Consider the following 15,604-nt stretch of genomic DNA (forward strand, 5'->3'; position numbering starts at 1 on the left):
TTTTCCTCATTCAAGTTCTTTGAGAGAGAAAGGAAAGGAGGGAATGGTTACATTTATTATTCAGTCCTGTCTCTGCTAATTTAATCCAATGCAGAAATAGGGTTCTGATACTGACAGATTTATTCCTGAAAATCTAGGCCTTGCAGGAAATGTTTAGTTGTGTTAATCCAACCCTTTCTCCCAAGTGATAATGTAGCTAGAATCACTCATCACTTTTTAGCATTACTTCTGCATAACATGGGTGGGTCTCTTGAGTGGGTCAAACTGCATAACCTTTTTGTCTGGAGATTTGCCTTTTGGAAGTTGTCCTGAAAATAGTTTTCTGTGTGACTATATTCTAAATAATTACACATGTAAGATGGATCAAGGACACCCACGTGTGCATAATGTTACATGTGTGCAAGCCTTATGAGAAACATAAGGTTACAACCATCAGAGAAACACAATAATAGAACAGGTCTGTTTGGAAGTGACCTCCTCTAAAGGACTTCTAGTCCAACCTGACTGCAATGAGCAGGGACATCTTCAGCTCAATCAGACTGCTTAAGGCCCCATCCAACCTGAACTTGAATGTTTCTACATTTAGGGAATCTACCGCTCACATACAGCCTGTTCCAGTGTTTCACCACCCGCATTGTAAAATTTATCTTCCTTATATCTAATCTAAACTTACCCTCTGTCAGTTTAAAGACATTATTCCCTGTCCTATCGCTTCCTGCCCTTGTAAAAGTCCCTCTTCAGCTCCCTTGTAGGCCCCCTTTAGGCACTGGAAGGTGCTATAAGTCTCCCCAGAGCCTTCTCTTCTCCAGGTTGAACAGCCCGAGCTCTCACCCTGTCTTCATAGGAAAGGTGCTCCAGCCCACTGAGCATCTTTAAGGACCTCCTTTTTCTGGACAAAGACTTGTTGCAACAGGTCTGTGTCTTCCCTGTGCTGGGGATCCCAGAGCTGGATGCAGCACTACAGGGGGGATCTCATCACAGCAAAGAAGGGGTCAGAATCCCCTCCCTCAGCCTGCTGGCCATGATGCTTTTGATGCAGCCCAGAATACAGTCAGCTTTCTGAAACACAAGTACATATTGCTGGGTCACATCCAGCTTTTCATCCACCCCAAGTCCTTCTCCACAGGTCTGCTCTCCATCCATTCATCCCCCAACTTGTATTGTCACCAGGTTGCCCCAGGTATAGTGTCTTGCACTTGGCCTTGTTGAGCCTCATGAGGTTCCCATGGGCCCACTTCTGGAGCATGTCCAGTCTGTCTGGATGGCATCCTGTCCTTCAGGCCTGTCAACAGCACCACTCAGCTCGGTGTCATCTGCAAATATACTGAGAGTGCCCTCGATCCCTTTGTCTATGCCACTGGTGAAGACACTGAAGAACATTGGTCTCAGTATGGATCCCTAGGGGACATCACTTGCCCTGATCTTCACCTGGACATTGAGCCATTGACCACTACCCTCAGTATGCAATAAATTTTAGGTGCAGTCAGGTGACTGGGCATAATTGTATTAAAACAGCATTCCCACTAAAATACGTAACCAAAATCTGCAGATGAAGTGAGGAAGTTTGCATGAAAACATAACCATCTTGGCAAGAACTGCTTATACCTACCTTTCCTCCAAGATGTGGCTTTTGGCTGTATTTTTTTATCTCACTCCTTTGCTTAATTGAAAGCTGGGAAGGAAGGAACTATCCAAACTGCATTGAAGGGACACTGTAATTTAGGGATCATTCTTTTAAGATGTACTGTGACAACAGATTAACTGTACCAGAGCTCATTCTCTAGGATTCACTTTTGCCTATACTATAGTCTCTGTCTTCTTTCCAGCATCTCAGGATGCAAGAGCTGTTGCTGTCCTCAGGAGTCTCTTCCCTTCCTCTTATTACCACTCAAAACAATTCACTTGTGCCATAGCTGTGCTTGGAAAAACCTCCCTCATCTCACATCCTCTCACTGAGGACTTTGTGGAAATTCTCATCTCTTTGTGAAGCATCCAAGCTGGTGCTGTCTCCTAAGCTGAGCTGTGTGGGGACCTCAGTTGGCCATACCCAGAACCATGAATCTGACAGAAGTGTTTTGAGGCTGGATTGCACAAATTCAGGGTGAGGTGAGTTTTGCTGTGCTGCATCCTGTGGCAACTTGAGCAGATGAAATTGTGCCAGGAAGCACAGAAAAGCAGCCAAAAAGAGAGATAACAAATGTTGCTTGAGACAAACTGATAACTATTTTTACCACATCCTGCTGTGCGAAATGAGGACTGAAGGTGATTATTGAGAAATATACAGGACAGAATGGGGAGGATGCTTCTGTACCCTAGCTGATGTCTCTTATGTCTCTCTCCTCCATCCAGCCCGATCTACTTTTGCTGCCCAGGTGGATAAAACATCGGCATAGAAAACCATCGTGGCTTTCTGTGCCGGGGTGCGGGAGCTGTGCCACGGCCCGGCCCTGGCCGGGTTCCGTGTATGTCCCGCTGGGGCACAGTCCGTGCCAGCGGCCCGGCGGCTCTCGGAGCCCGCTGGATGCCGCATGTGGGAGAGCGGCGTGGCCCCGGATTATCTGTCGCTTTCACGAGAGGATGGCGGTAATCCGCGCCTGGCTCGCACATGCCGCGGCAGCCGCAGCTCTGCGGTCCCTGGGGCCGCTGCAGCCGCGGGGCCCCGGGCGGGAGCGGCAGCGGCAGCGGGAGCGGGGCGGGCTGCGCGTCCCCGCCTGACCCCGGCTGCGCCGCCCGGGGAGCCGCTCGGGGCGGGCCGGCGGCGGGGGCGGCACCCTCCGCGACACCGACAGCGACACCGAGAGCCACAGCGGCCTCGCCTGCGCCGGCGGGGAGCGGCGGTGGCCCGTGGCCGCCCCGGGGTGGGCGCAGCCCCGTGGGGGGAGCAGCCCAGCGAGGGGAGCCCGTCATCCCGCGGCCGCGGCGGGAGGAGCGCGGCTGACGCGGCGGGGAGCAGGAAGCGGCAGCTGCAGGGCGGACGGACGGACGGACATCGCCCCGGGCGGCGGAGGGACGGAGGGTCGGAGGGAGGCAGGTACGGGGGGGAGCAGCCGTCCAGGGGTCCGTGCCCTCCCACGGCCGGGGTGGAGAGGGCCCGTCTGGAACTGCGGGGAGTCGGGATTCGGCCGGGGACACGGGACTCGGGGACGTTTCGATTCCCTTTTGTCGCAGCCCTGCGTGCTCTGCCGGCGTTCCCGAGGCCAGGCTCCTGCGGAGGGGCCGGGGCTGAACGCGTTCCCGCAGGGAAGCGCTGCTGGAAGCGCTGCTCCGCGTGGGCGTGCGGCTCCAGCGGCTGGGATCCGCTCACGGACGGGGGCAAAGTGCTCGCAGGCGAACAAACAAACAAACGTGGGGAAACTTCTGCTCCCCCCGCCGCTATAATTTACCACAGTAAAGTTTTAGATACTATATTTGCAAAGAAGTTTTAAAGTCATTTAGTGTTTCACATTCTCCTCTCTCTCTTTTTTTTTTTTTTTTCTTTACTGGCTCCTGCTGGTACTCTTGCCCTAATGTTTTTACTGCGTGTATTTGCAGTTTTACATACCGTGCTTTATTTTGCATGGCTGGCTCGGTGTGGGAGGGTTTACTTTCTGGGTTGCAATTACGGACACCACCAAACTCCATTTCAGTTCCACTGCTTAACTCCATAAGGACACTAACGCTGTGCTGGAATCAGACATTTAAGAGGTGAAGAATGGCTGGGCGTTTTCATTTAGAGCATGTGAAAGACTCCCTTTTCCAGAGTCCTTTACCTCTGTCCCAGCAGGATGAGGAGACCCCGGTTTGCTTTGCTTTGTGCCTTGCAGCGGCAAAGCAATGAATGAGGTTTGGGTCTGTAGTCCCTAATTCTGGTGGCCTCTGTGCCAGAGAGGCAAGGGCTGGAATTGTCTCTTTACTCGTTTAAACACCTTCAGCATGAGAGAAGGTTGGAGGCAGGGAGATAATTAAAATAATGCTTCCTCCTCCTGTGCAGAAGAAGTTGCAAAATATTGGTGCTTCCTGCACAGATCTTTACCTTATGGGAAGGTAAAATTCTGAGGCAGACTTGAAGGATTTGAATTCAGGTGAGAAGTGGTTTAGCTTGAAAAAGTATCCAGTAACATTCATCTGCGTGGCTTTGTTACTTGCAGGATGTCTGCCCCAGTGCTTTTGTGAGCATTGGCCAGAGCTCCTTGGCTTCCCCTTGCTGAAATTTACATGCTCCTGCAAAGCTTTTTTTTTTAACTGAATTCTGTCAGGCTCTTTACCTTAATTTTTGAGACTGTATGAAGAGCAGAAATATACACTGGTTGGCAGTAAAAATCAATTAGTGATCTCTGTATTTCTCTCCAGTAAGTGCTACAGCCTCTTTATTACATGGTGTAAGCATTGAAATAGCATTGACATTTATACTGGACACTCAAAATAGATGTTGACAGCCCTTGCATTTAATTTCTTTCATGCTTATCTAATAAATTCAGTATCTATTGTAATCTTCAAAGAGGATTAAGCATTTCCTGAGGGAGAGGAAAGTTCTATGGACTGGTGAATACATGGGCTGCATCCAGAGTGCTGCAAGACTTGTAATTGGTTGTGTTGTTCTGAGGGGATCTTCATCCTGATAATCAACAACCCATAAGAGATTTTGCTTTTTATTATCAGTGTGTGCATTCTCATTCTCTAAGGACAGGTAGCTTTCTAGGAAGTCTGACAAATCTGGATGTTCAAGTCTCATTTGACAGAAGTCTTCAAAGGGCATATGAGGGGACAGAAGTTGGATGGTTCCTAGTCCACCCTGCTTATAAAATAATGTATTGCAGGGAGCTAATAGTACAAGTTTTAAGATGTGAGCACTTTAAAATCACTACTCTGTTCATTTTTTTACTTGTTTAAAGTCAATCCACAAGTAGGTGGATAATTTGACTGTAATGGCATGTGTTTAAAATAGTGATTGGTGGTTTTTAATATGCAGAATTGCTTCAACCTAGCTAGCTGGAAGAGCTGCAAGCCTCCAAAGCTGACTTGACCCAGCAACAAAATGTTTCAGTAGGGTATGCTGAGGGCCAAAATAAAGTATATAAAATAAAATCACCCAGGTATTAGCAAATAAAACTAGATGCAAAGCATCTCTTGTTTCTCTTGGGATCTAGGGTTTATGATGGAAATTATCTGTCAATCTAAAATGCCATGCATGCTAATTGCAGGTTCATGTTAATCATCACTGTATAAGAGGGTATGTCAAATCCTATTTTCCATCCCATCCATACAGGATAAGCTGCTAATAAGCTGTGATCCTTCAGCCACATCCACTCATCGGTTCTCTCCTGGGTTATCCTCCCTATATCCCAGATCATTTTCCAGATGGTTTCAGTTTTATAATTTGCATGCAAGTAACTAGGGTTTTTTTGTCCAATGGCTACAAGCCATTTTATACACAAATGCCCAGCATTTCTGCATGGAAATAGAGCTCAGATTACACATATTTGCAGTTCTAAATTATGTTTTTGTTTTGGCTAAGTTGTCATTAAGAAGAATGTTATTTTGAAGGAATGTGCATTTCCCAAAAGGAAAGTCACTATTGGTTAGTTTTGTGACTTCATTTTTGAACATCCCTATGTCATTGAAGATTTATTCTGCTATTTTTTTTCAATAGACCAAGGAATTAGAAACTATTGTAAATAATGTATGTACATATATAGACTGAGCTGTAGTAAAGCAATATGTTGTTTTTATTTGAAATTAGCTCTGTGAGTGTTTGCATTGCAGGATTCATTTTGTTCTAGTTTAAGTAGTATCCATATGCTAAGATATCCTACAAAGCAAACATACTTTCCAAAGTAGAACTGAAGGACTTCCATGTACTGCAAGGACATTTTAAAATACATTAATCAAGTTCCTGCTTGCATTCCTAATTCTCAAACAGAATTTATTCCTTCAACTCTTTCAAACCACCTAACGCTGCGTCCGCTTGACTCCAAAAGTGTCTTAAACATATTGGATCTCCCTCTTTGAGCAGAAAGTTCTTAAGCACCTTATCTAGAGCTGCTGTAGTTGAGCATCAGAGCCCTTAGGAGATGAAGAAAGTAGGGCACCTGGCAAGCACCCTGTAAACACACTGATGGCATCGCTCGTGTCTCGGAATGCAGCTGTGCGGTTCCTTTTGGGAGCAGCTCCCGAAGCAGAGCCAGTGAACGCCTTTCCCTGGGAGCTGCTGGTGACAGGATCTGTCTGAACAGCAGGCTGAACCCAGGCCCCTGCTCCCTGTGCCCAAGGGGCTCAAACCCACATCTCCTGTCACCTCTGCAGCTGTTGGACGGGCTGGAGGAGGTGAGCAGAGGGCACACACTTGGCTCCTTGTGCTCAGCCCGGCCACCTTGTGGAAGATGCAGCAGGTGGCCCAAGGATGCCCAGGTTGCTGGCATGAGGGAGCACCAGAACCCTGACTGTGTCACAGCAGCTTGTATCCTACTGGGAGGAGGGCTGGGATCTGCTGGTTGCTTGCTGGTGATGGTTACCAGAGGTGAGCATTTCCATGACATCCTCTATGTTTCAAGAGAGGATCAACACTTGACTAATTTCTCCAGAAGAGAACTGGGCCCAGGAGAACATGCTCAGAGATGTGGAGTGGGTGGTGACAGCTGTTTGTAGTCCCAGTTTAAAAGTTTAAACCTGTGAGCTGAAGCAGGGAAAGTGTCCCGTGTTTCCTTTCAGAAAGCCCCATTTCCAGTGCAGGAGTCTCCGTCCTGGGCCACCACTTTCACACAGATTAACTGTGTGGCAATAGGTTTTAGTTTTATATTATGCAGGTTTTTAAGTGGTGTTTTATGTGTTCTATGCCACAGATTTGTGTGTTTGTGTCCTGACCTATAACTCCATTCCCTTGTCCAGTTCTGTGTTAAGATTCCTTTTCCCTACTCTTAAGCAAAAGAAGAAGTAAGGTGATATCTTCATGTGACCATTTCACTCCAACTTCTCAGGCACCCTGGGAGCATCATCTGAGGACAGGGAACTTCCTTATTCCCTCCTATTTCAAATGCTTTGCTTTTGCAACTACAGTTTTTCTGTGGTTTAGGGCAGGAAAGTACCTGGGGGTTGGGGAAGTGTGGGTAAGCAAGATTGATGTCTAAATTTATTTCACAGCTCCTTTCTTCAAAGAGATGTCACATCTTACTTCTTGGCAGTCTCGTTTGAAACTGTGAGGACAACTGGCAAGCTGCTACTGCTGAGTGTCTTGCCAAATACTATTGCAAAATACTGCCAGTGCAGAAGTTGCATAGCTTTACAGACTGTTATGTTTCTCTGGGAGTAAACTAAAGGGGTACCAGCTTCTGATCCTTTGCCTCTGATGAGAAGCAGGACCAACATGTTTCCATTGCCTTATGAGGCACCATCATGCTGCTTTGCTGCTGCTGTCTCTTTCAGCCCTTGGGATTAGTTTTTTCTTCAATGGTACTTCTCCATCTCTTGCCCACTGTTGTGAAATAACTGAAGAAACAGAACTATTTAAAAGATCTTCACATATTGTTAATTGTGAAATATTTTGGAACAGACATCTGACCAAGGAAAGCTTTGCCTCCAATCCTGGACTCAATGTTGCTAATGCAGCAGGTGCATCAGAACAGATTTGCTGTGCCCCATGGAGTTAAACCCCGTATCTGAGTGTTTATTGAAGAGCCATGCAACTGAAGTCAATCTCAACTATTTATCAGTATAATATAGGATGCAAAATCTGATATCTAAGTATATACAAACTGTGTGCTTTGTAACTTTCTATTTTTCAGGAGCTATCTTCATAGTTATTTCAGAGCTTTGCATCATTAATCTGTGCTCAAATTGGGTTTTTTATGAGAAAATGGGCATTTGTGAAGATTATTGTCCCATGGTGTTGTATATATCACATTACAATGATATTTCTGGATTCAGCTAGGAAGATAAGCTGAAGGGGTAAGTGCTGCTTATGGCTACACATCTTAAATCATGCTCTTATTGTGGTTAGAAGGAGCCTTGGAAGGTGAGGAGTTAACTCAGTAGCTGGAGTTAATTCTCACCCTGAGAGTTCAGACAGGGCTGTGCTTGCCTGGGTTTGGAAAGCTTCCGAAGACAGAGGCTCCTCAGCCCCCCTGGGCACCCTGTCCTAGTGGTCTGCTGTCCTTGTGGGGATTTTCCTTCTCAGGCAATGCACTAGTGAGTCTGTCTTGGTAACCTTCTCAAAGACTTTGGGAGGCTGCTGTTAGGTGCTCCTCAAGCCTCTTCTCAAGGCTAACTAAATAAGTGCAGTTGCCTCCAACTCACGTAGAAAATGTGCTGCAGCCCATGACTGTCTGTGTTTTGGCCTCTTCCATACCTGTGTAGTTCCTGCTTAAGTGGAGAAATGTTGGATGCATGTGTTGGGTTGCAAGTGTACTTGGTCTGCATGACTCTGAACTATCATGTGTTTATATTACAATAGTTTAGGTTTAGACTTTTTTTTTTGTTTGCACATTCCTAGTGTTAGGTATTTATGAACTAGGATCACTATCAAATCCTGAAATATGTTTTATACTAAGTTTAGTAAATAAGTAAGGACTAAGCATTCAGAAAATGAATACTTTTACTCAGCCATGGTAGAATTTCCAGTTTATGGTATGTGTTTTGCTTTAATGCTGGAAAGAGCATAGAAGAGGGACAGGAGGTAACTAAAGAAGAAAATAACTCCTGTACTCCCTTTGGATGGGACTTAACCATACCTTGCAAAAGCAAAATGCATTAAGTCTACAAGTTTGAAATGCTGCCAAAAACTATGAAACAGAGAAAACTTAGGACGATTCAGAAATAACAACTAGCTGGCAAGAGTACCCAGACTGTCAAATGCCTTGAAGACAAGTGCATCAAAGAACTAGGAGACTTCTGCTTCCTTGCTGCCATAGTAGTGGTGCATCTTGAATAGATTAAAGATAAGGGGGTGGAAAGAAAAAAAACTATGTTTTCATGAAAAAGTAAGTAAAAAGAGAATGTAGCATTAAGAAGGATATAGCAATGTTTTATGAGCGGTAAGAAGTGAAACAGAAGGGGGTTATTTGGAGTCATAGTGGATGCTGATAGCCTAGAATCCAATTATCCAATTAGCCTCCTGATTTTTTTCTTTTTTCAAATACTAGGCCCTCCTGTTTCATTTAAGCAATAAATGTAATGCTGCTAATTTAATCTCACAGTACTCATGGCAAATATCTTTTAAATAACTAACTTGTTTTCATCAATTGCTCTTTAAAAGGGCTCATGAATTTTTCAGACTAGCATCAAAATGGTTAAGCAGCATTTTAATATCTAAATTTCACCCTCCCAAATTGGCCTTTGGTAAGAGAATATCTGTTGTTTTTGGAATTTTTGGGAGTAACAACACTTTCCTGCCATTTTTCAGTTATCAGAGCCCTGACAGAAAAACAGATGAAGTTTCTCTGTCAGGGAACCCCAAAACTGTCCCTTAGTTGAAAATGATGTGACACTCTGAGCAGTGACAGAAAACCAGACAATTACTGTGCTCTGGTGAGAGAATGTGTGCTACAAAATTTTCAGCTGTCTTGGTGTAAAGTGTTTATATCAAGAATGAACAGTGCTGTTTGCAATGAGGTTTTACATCTTGTGTGTGTGTGCACACACATTATATGTAACTCTAAAGGCATATGCCAGATAGATTGGTTTAACTTCACTTTTCTTCAGAATTTTTTGGAGGTTGGCTGCCTCTTTGGTGCTCTTTTCATGTTAACTAATAGGTTATGTGGTGGATGAATAGGATTCTTTATAGAATTATCTAAAACCAGGCACTGATTTATTTGAAAACAAAGGGTTTCTTTAGAGCTAAGTTTAAGCTGGCATTGCCATGAATCCTAGAATTATTCCACATTTAAATGAGAGAACAGTGATGCACTTGTACTTGGGCTTTGAACAGCACAGAGCTGTTGACCAGAGACTTGGAGACTGCTGAGCAAATCTGTTTAGGTTCCTTTGCCGGGGTTTCCAAGCCTACTCTTCTCTCCTTACAGATGATGAGAAGCAAAGCAAAAAAGACACTATAAGTTGCATTGATCAGTTTGTTTGGAAGAAGGCAAGTTGTTTGCTGGTGTGTGATCAAAAATGTGTAAAATCCTGCTCTGTAGCAATCTGAACACATACTTTTACTCTGTTTTGCTTTGGGGTGTGTGGGGTCTAGAGCATAGCAGCTAAACAATACCTCACTTGTTTATAAAAAACCTTGGGAAGAAGGGGTGAGAAAGAAGAAAATATTTACAGTAGCTTTCTACCCAATTAAAATCAGAAGGCAGACTAAAGAGGAAAGAGTTCATCCATGGTCCAAGCCAATTAAAAGTAAATTTTGCTGCTTGGATGTTAATTTACACATTCAAGGCAATGTAAATTTAAACTAGAAGCTTGACTTAACCTCACCAGTTCAGATGAACTTCATATTTGTGACTCATTTAGTTTTGGTCATAGCATCTGGGTGTTTAAGCACATTTTATGTGAATTGACATTAGAAATTCATAAACTGCCTTAAAATGTTAAATCTGTGGAGTACTTCACCAGAATGTGTAAATAATGCCTGTCTCACAAACACAGCTCTGCAACACGAGCTGGCTCGGATTCTCAGTTAAGATATTCTTATATTTTATGCCCTCAGCTATTTATCCCCTTGTTTAATTATCTGGGAATAAAACCAGATTTCTGCAGCTTCTCTCCTGTATTAAAAGGTATCTTGAATTTCTGTGCAAATACTTTAATTTTATTTGTTGATAGTAGTTGAGATTGTGGCGTTTTACACATAAAACATGGGTTTATTTATAAAGAATTGAAATAGAGGTAAAAGGAGGAATCTCGTAACATTTACAGGGTTTTACTCAGAAATTAAAGTGGAAACTTGCCAATGCATGCAAAAATCAGTTTACTGTTTTACATAGGAGCATCACTTGAAATGACCTGAAAGAAGTGTTATCATCAACCACCCAGTCAAATCCTGGATAGTTTTTCAGGGAACCATGTTGGATGTGTGATGTGCACAGAGTAAGAAACAAAACAGTCCTTGAGAAGGAATCTGAAGGGGCTGAATATTTCAGAAGCTACAGAGAAGAAGAAACAGAGAATGGCCTTGCAGCTCAGAATCTAAATAGGGACACACACAGACATGTGCACAATTTGACACTTCTTTAGGAAAAGAAAGTTCATGAAATGAAAATATGTTGATATTAGGAACTGGCAATGAGAAACTGGAGCATTCTTTGTCTTGATTACTGCTCTATGACTCTGCAGCTTGAAAAGATTGATGACATGGGTGCTTGGCCCTTTGTTTTGGTTTTGCTGTTTAAATTTATGAGTCAGAATGTCCCTAGACATAGCTCCTTATTTAAAGAAAAGAAAGAAAAAATCAGATTATTAGCAATGTTATTTTAAAGCAAATGCAGTTGCAAAGTTAAAATATTGTGATAGTTGTTCCAGTGTATTTGCAGATCTACCAAAGATGTCCATATGTCACATCAGATGTTGGTTAAGTGGTCAATATGTTGTCTCAAATCAGTCAGTGCCTGGTGTCTAGACAGTGAACACTGTCACTCCAGTCATGCTTGTTGCTGCAGAGCATTTACATCAACCTAACAGTGGAGGAAAGCAGTGTTGTTCTGGTCTGCTATGGTTGGTGTGTCCTTCCTTGGGCTCTACCATGTGGGTGCCACAGCTGTTCCCTGGATTCCTCTGGTTTGGCTTAAAATGAGTCTCTGTTACAGTATTAGTGCAGTTCAGAGTGTGCTTCTGGAGAACATCCCTTGTGGTCCACTCTGCTGGGGGATCTTGGGGAACACGAGCTGGATTCCTGTCAGATGAAGTAAGACTGGAAGATGTTCTTCAGGAGTGCAGTTAGCACTGAACCAGCCCCAGCTGTCCTGCCCACAGGAGCAGGCTGAAGCTGGCTTGAAGCAAAACACACAGCCTGCCGTGCCAGCATGGGTCATGTGGGTGCTGCATCTTCAGCATCATCTGTTTTCCTCTCTGTGGATATGCTTTTCTTGCACTGCATTATTTGCTAAGGTAGGCACTGAAACAAAAACTGCAGCAAGAGTAGGTCCAAGCATCTGGAGCCTGCCTTTCCTCTTGATTCCAGGTGTAGCCTCGTGAAATTACTCTCCTTGCAAATGGCAGTCTCATTTTTCATCTTTGTTTTTCCCAGTTTCCTGCCTGTCACCTGACTTCCCTCAGTGCTTCTCTCTGTGTTTCTAAACCACCTCTTCTTCCCCTCACTTCTGGTTTGCCACTGTGGCATTCCCCAACCATTGCTCCCAGCCATAAGGTCTGGGTCTCAAGTGGTCTCTGCCCCAAAGATGCAATCTGTGTTTTATGAAAAAGTGTTGGCTTCAGCTGTTTTCAAAGCTCTTTCCTGGTGAAATCTCTTCCATTGCTTTACTAACCTTCCAATATTTTTTTCATGTTCTTGTCTCCCCTCCTCCAGTGCTTATTAACCTGAACCTTTTCTGTGCTCATTATAAGCTCATTAGGACTTGACCTGACAGACAATTCCCTTCTCTTTGAAGTAGTCTTCCAAGGTAACAGCCACCCCTCAAGTGGTTTCCCCCCACCCCACACTAGCTTGTCCATCCCACTTCCCCATAAGTCACATTTTCCAGACCAGTTTTCATTCTTATTTCTGTTCCCTAGGCCTGCCCTGGTAGGACAAAATCTTTCCTAGATATTCAGACACAGAATAGAAGGACTTGTTTGAGTTCAGCAGATTATGCTCAGGCTTTGCACTCTTGTTTTATATCTCACAGCAATATTTGTCTTAGAACAGCATGACATTTGTCTTTGTGACCAGCTCTAGTGTGAGGCTTTGTTTCCCATCCCATATTTCCATATTAGATCTTTCCTGCCATGGGCATTATCTTGCATATAACCTGCTACATTTCACTTCATTCTTCCAGATCACTACTCTGTCCTGATGATGGTATATTTAACCTTTGTTTCTCAAATCCAGAACTAATGTTTGTTATTCCTTCATCTGTAGCCTGGTTGAAAAAATATCTCAAGGCAGTTTCAAAGCTTTTCTAAAGGGAAGATGTGACATCTGTGATTTCTCTCCTACCTCTCTGGAAGGCTGTCAGAGGAAGTTAGCAATGTGATTTAACAAATCTCTTTTAGCTATTACTTAGGATTATCTTCCAGGTGCTGCTAATTGATCTGTTTTGGATTGTTTTCCCCAGGAATTTGGAGTTAAACTGACTCACTGGGTGCTTAATATTCTTAACTGGTTTTTTGTGGCTTTGGTTTGTTTACTTGGGTTTTTTCCATTGTGCAGATGTGCACACAATTTCATTCACATTCTCTGTCTCTCTCCCATTCCTCCTGAAATCTTACCTGTCATGACTATTATTTATGCCACTCACTGCTTGCATTTGACCCCCTTGGTGAAGACTGATGTCCTAGACATGATAGACTTCTGGGTGTCATCTCCCATCAGCTTTTCTCTGTGAAGGTTTTTCTTGCTCTTAAGCTATAAACATACTGATAATAAGGATTTACTTTTGTTGCTAGTTTTTTTTTTTTTTTTTTTTTTTTTTTTTTTTGCATTGTAATTGTGTCTTAACCATGCTGATTCTCATAACTATCCACTTCTGCAGATTTTATGTTTATTGCTAGCAATTTGACTATGTTTTCACATTCTGTGTCTGTCTTGACAAATAAATCTTGTGATACTTCTGTTTATTTTTATAGGGCACAAGTATAGATGATCCTGTTGTATTGTTTTGTAGAGGAATTGCTGCTTCTTTCTTGACTCCCTTCTTAGTGTCTCTTGTGTTCACATTCTCTACATTCTTGGGCTTTCCATTTGTCTAGTAACAAATCTAAAGGATCCATTGCCGTTTTTAAATGTAAGAAAACAGTATCTGATTTTGAATTAGAACAAGTTTAAACTAAAGTGTTGTCAATTCACAGGCATTTTGTTCCTTATACCATGTGACTGTCAAGATAACACATGGTAGTAGATTGCCTGTTCAGGCTCTTGGCTTTTACTTCTGAGTTGCCAGCTGTTTGATATGTAGATTTGAGATATCAAACAAATAACCCTGGTGCTGGTAGGTGGTTTTTAATGGCTTTGTTGTTGTTTAAACTGATTAGCCCTGTCAGTGCAAATGGCTTGTCTTGCAAGGCTTCAGATTCTGCTGGCTGTCATTGTGCTTGTTGTCTGTCACTGTGCATTGTGACAATGGATCTCCCACAGTGGGAAACATCAATTTAAAACCTAAGGAGAGTGTATCCTTTCAGGTTTACAGAGTAACAGAATGTTTCGGGTTGGAAGGGACCTTAAAGATCATCTAGTCTCCATTTCTGGTCTGTAACCTCAGCCCATTCATGGAATGGTCCAGATTTTGTTTCACAAGTTGTTGGCACTGTACAAAGGTCAGACGCTGGATCCAGACTCTTCCAACCATGGATTTATTTCCTTAGCTCATTACAGCAGTGACAGTAGAACACTTTAACTGAGCCACTCCATCAGAATGAAGGCTGCTTGACATGGGTGACCCCAGCAATTAACTGAAATGCCTCCCCTTGCTGTTTTGAATGGGGGATCCTGCACTGCATTCCACTCCCAAGAGACAACTGAAGCTTTGCACATTCACCCTTGGTGATACCAATGATGCTGAAGGCTTACCACTGACTTGTTTCACACCCAGGGTGAGTGAAAAAGGCACCCACCCTGCTCTGGAAAGCCTGTCAGTTTGGGGGTTCCTCTGAATTAAAGCTGTGACATGCTGCCACACTTGGAAAAGAAAAGGATCTGGTTAAAATGTAAGACAAATTCCATGATTTATGTGTTCAGAAGGTACTAACAATTATTCTCTGGAGTAATCTTTTGTTAGTACCCGATTTATTCACTTTCATGGAAAATTTGTCCCTTCCCCCAGTATATGTCTGGGGTTTTTTGTTGGATGTTTTCTTTCTTTGCAAAAGAAAATATCAAAATAAGTATTATTATTTTAGTTATAATGTAAAGGAGTGTGAGCTCTGCATGTTTTCCTCTCTCCTTTCAGACACTACAGGAAGTAATGGTCTCTCCTCTCAACTTTCCTGGATATACAATCAAACTAAACTTAATATAATCCCATGTAAATTAAATAAGTAATCCCAACATCTAGTTTTCATACTTCCACAATTCTAGTGGCCATACAAGTATAGTCTGGTTCTACCTGTCCATCATGGTAGGCATATTAATGCTTTCAAATTTTCTTCTATGTGAAACGTCCAAAATGTCTTTTTCTTTGATGTTTGTTTGATGTTTTATTTGTTCACTTTTTGTCTCACTCAACTACTGGTCCTTTTTTAGTTGATAGAAGTTCTACTGCCTCTTGCTTATGCCATAAATTACTCTGGCTTGTGTGACTTGGGATGCCCTTCCCATAAACCAGATTTGAAAATGTGGTACAAGTTTAACTGTGCAGGTTCATGTTATGGTTTAACCCCAGGTAGCAACCAGCCCTTTGCTCACTCCCCCTGTTCCTGGTGGGATGCAGGAGAGAATTGGAGAAAGGTAAAACCCACAGGTTGAGGAAAGAAACATTTAAGAATTGAAATAAAGTAAAATATAAGAAGAAGAATGAAGAAGGAGAAAACTGTA

The 15,604-nt window shown here is 43.1% G+C and overlaps 1 protein-coding gene across 1 annotated transcript; it reads left to right on the top strand.

Annotated features, from left to right (window-relative positions):
* Nucleotides 1-2,494: 2,494 nt before the first annotated feature.
* On the top strand, nt 2,495-15,369 carry LOC306799908 (uncharacterized protein). Its single transcript, XM_079301545.1, has 4 exons — nt 2,495-3,031; nt 7,758-7,920; nt 14,447-14,664; nt 15,021-15,369. Exons 1-2 carry the CDS (start codon nt 2,529-2,531, stop codon nt 7,795-7,797), a joined length of 543 nt encoding a protein of 180 aa, XP_079157671.1. The 5' UTR covers nt 2,495-2,528; the 3' UTR covers nt 7,798-7,920; nt 14,447-14,664; nt 15,021-15,369.
* Nucleotides 15,370-15,604: the final 235 nt, after the last annotated feature.

Source organism: Erithacus rubecula (assembly GCF_903797595.1).
Source record: "Erithacus rubecula genome assembly, chromosome: 3".
Lineage (NCBI taxonomy): Eukaryota > Metazoa > Chordata > Aves > Passeriformes > Muscicapidae > Erithacus > Erithacus rubecula.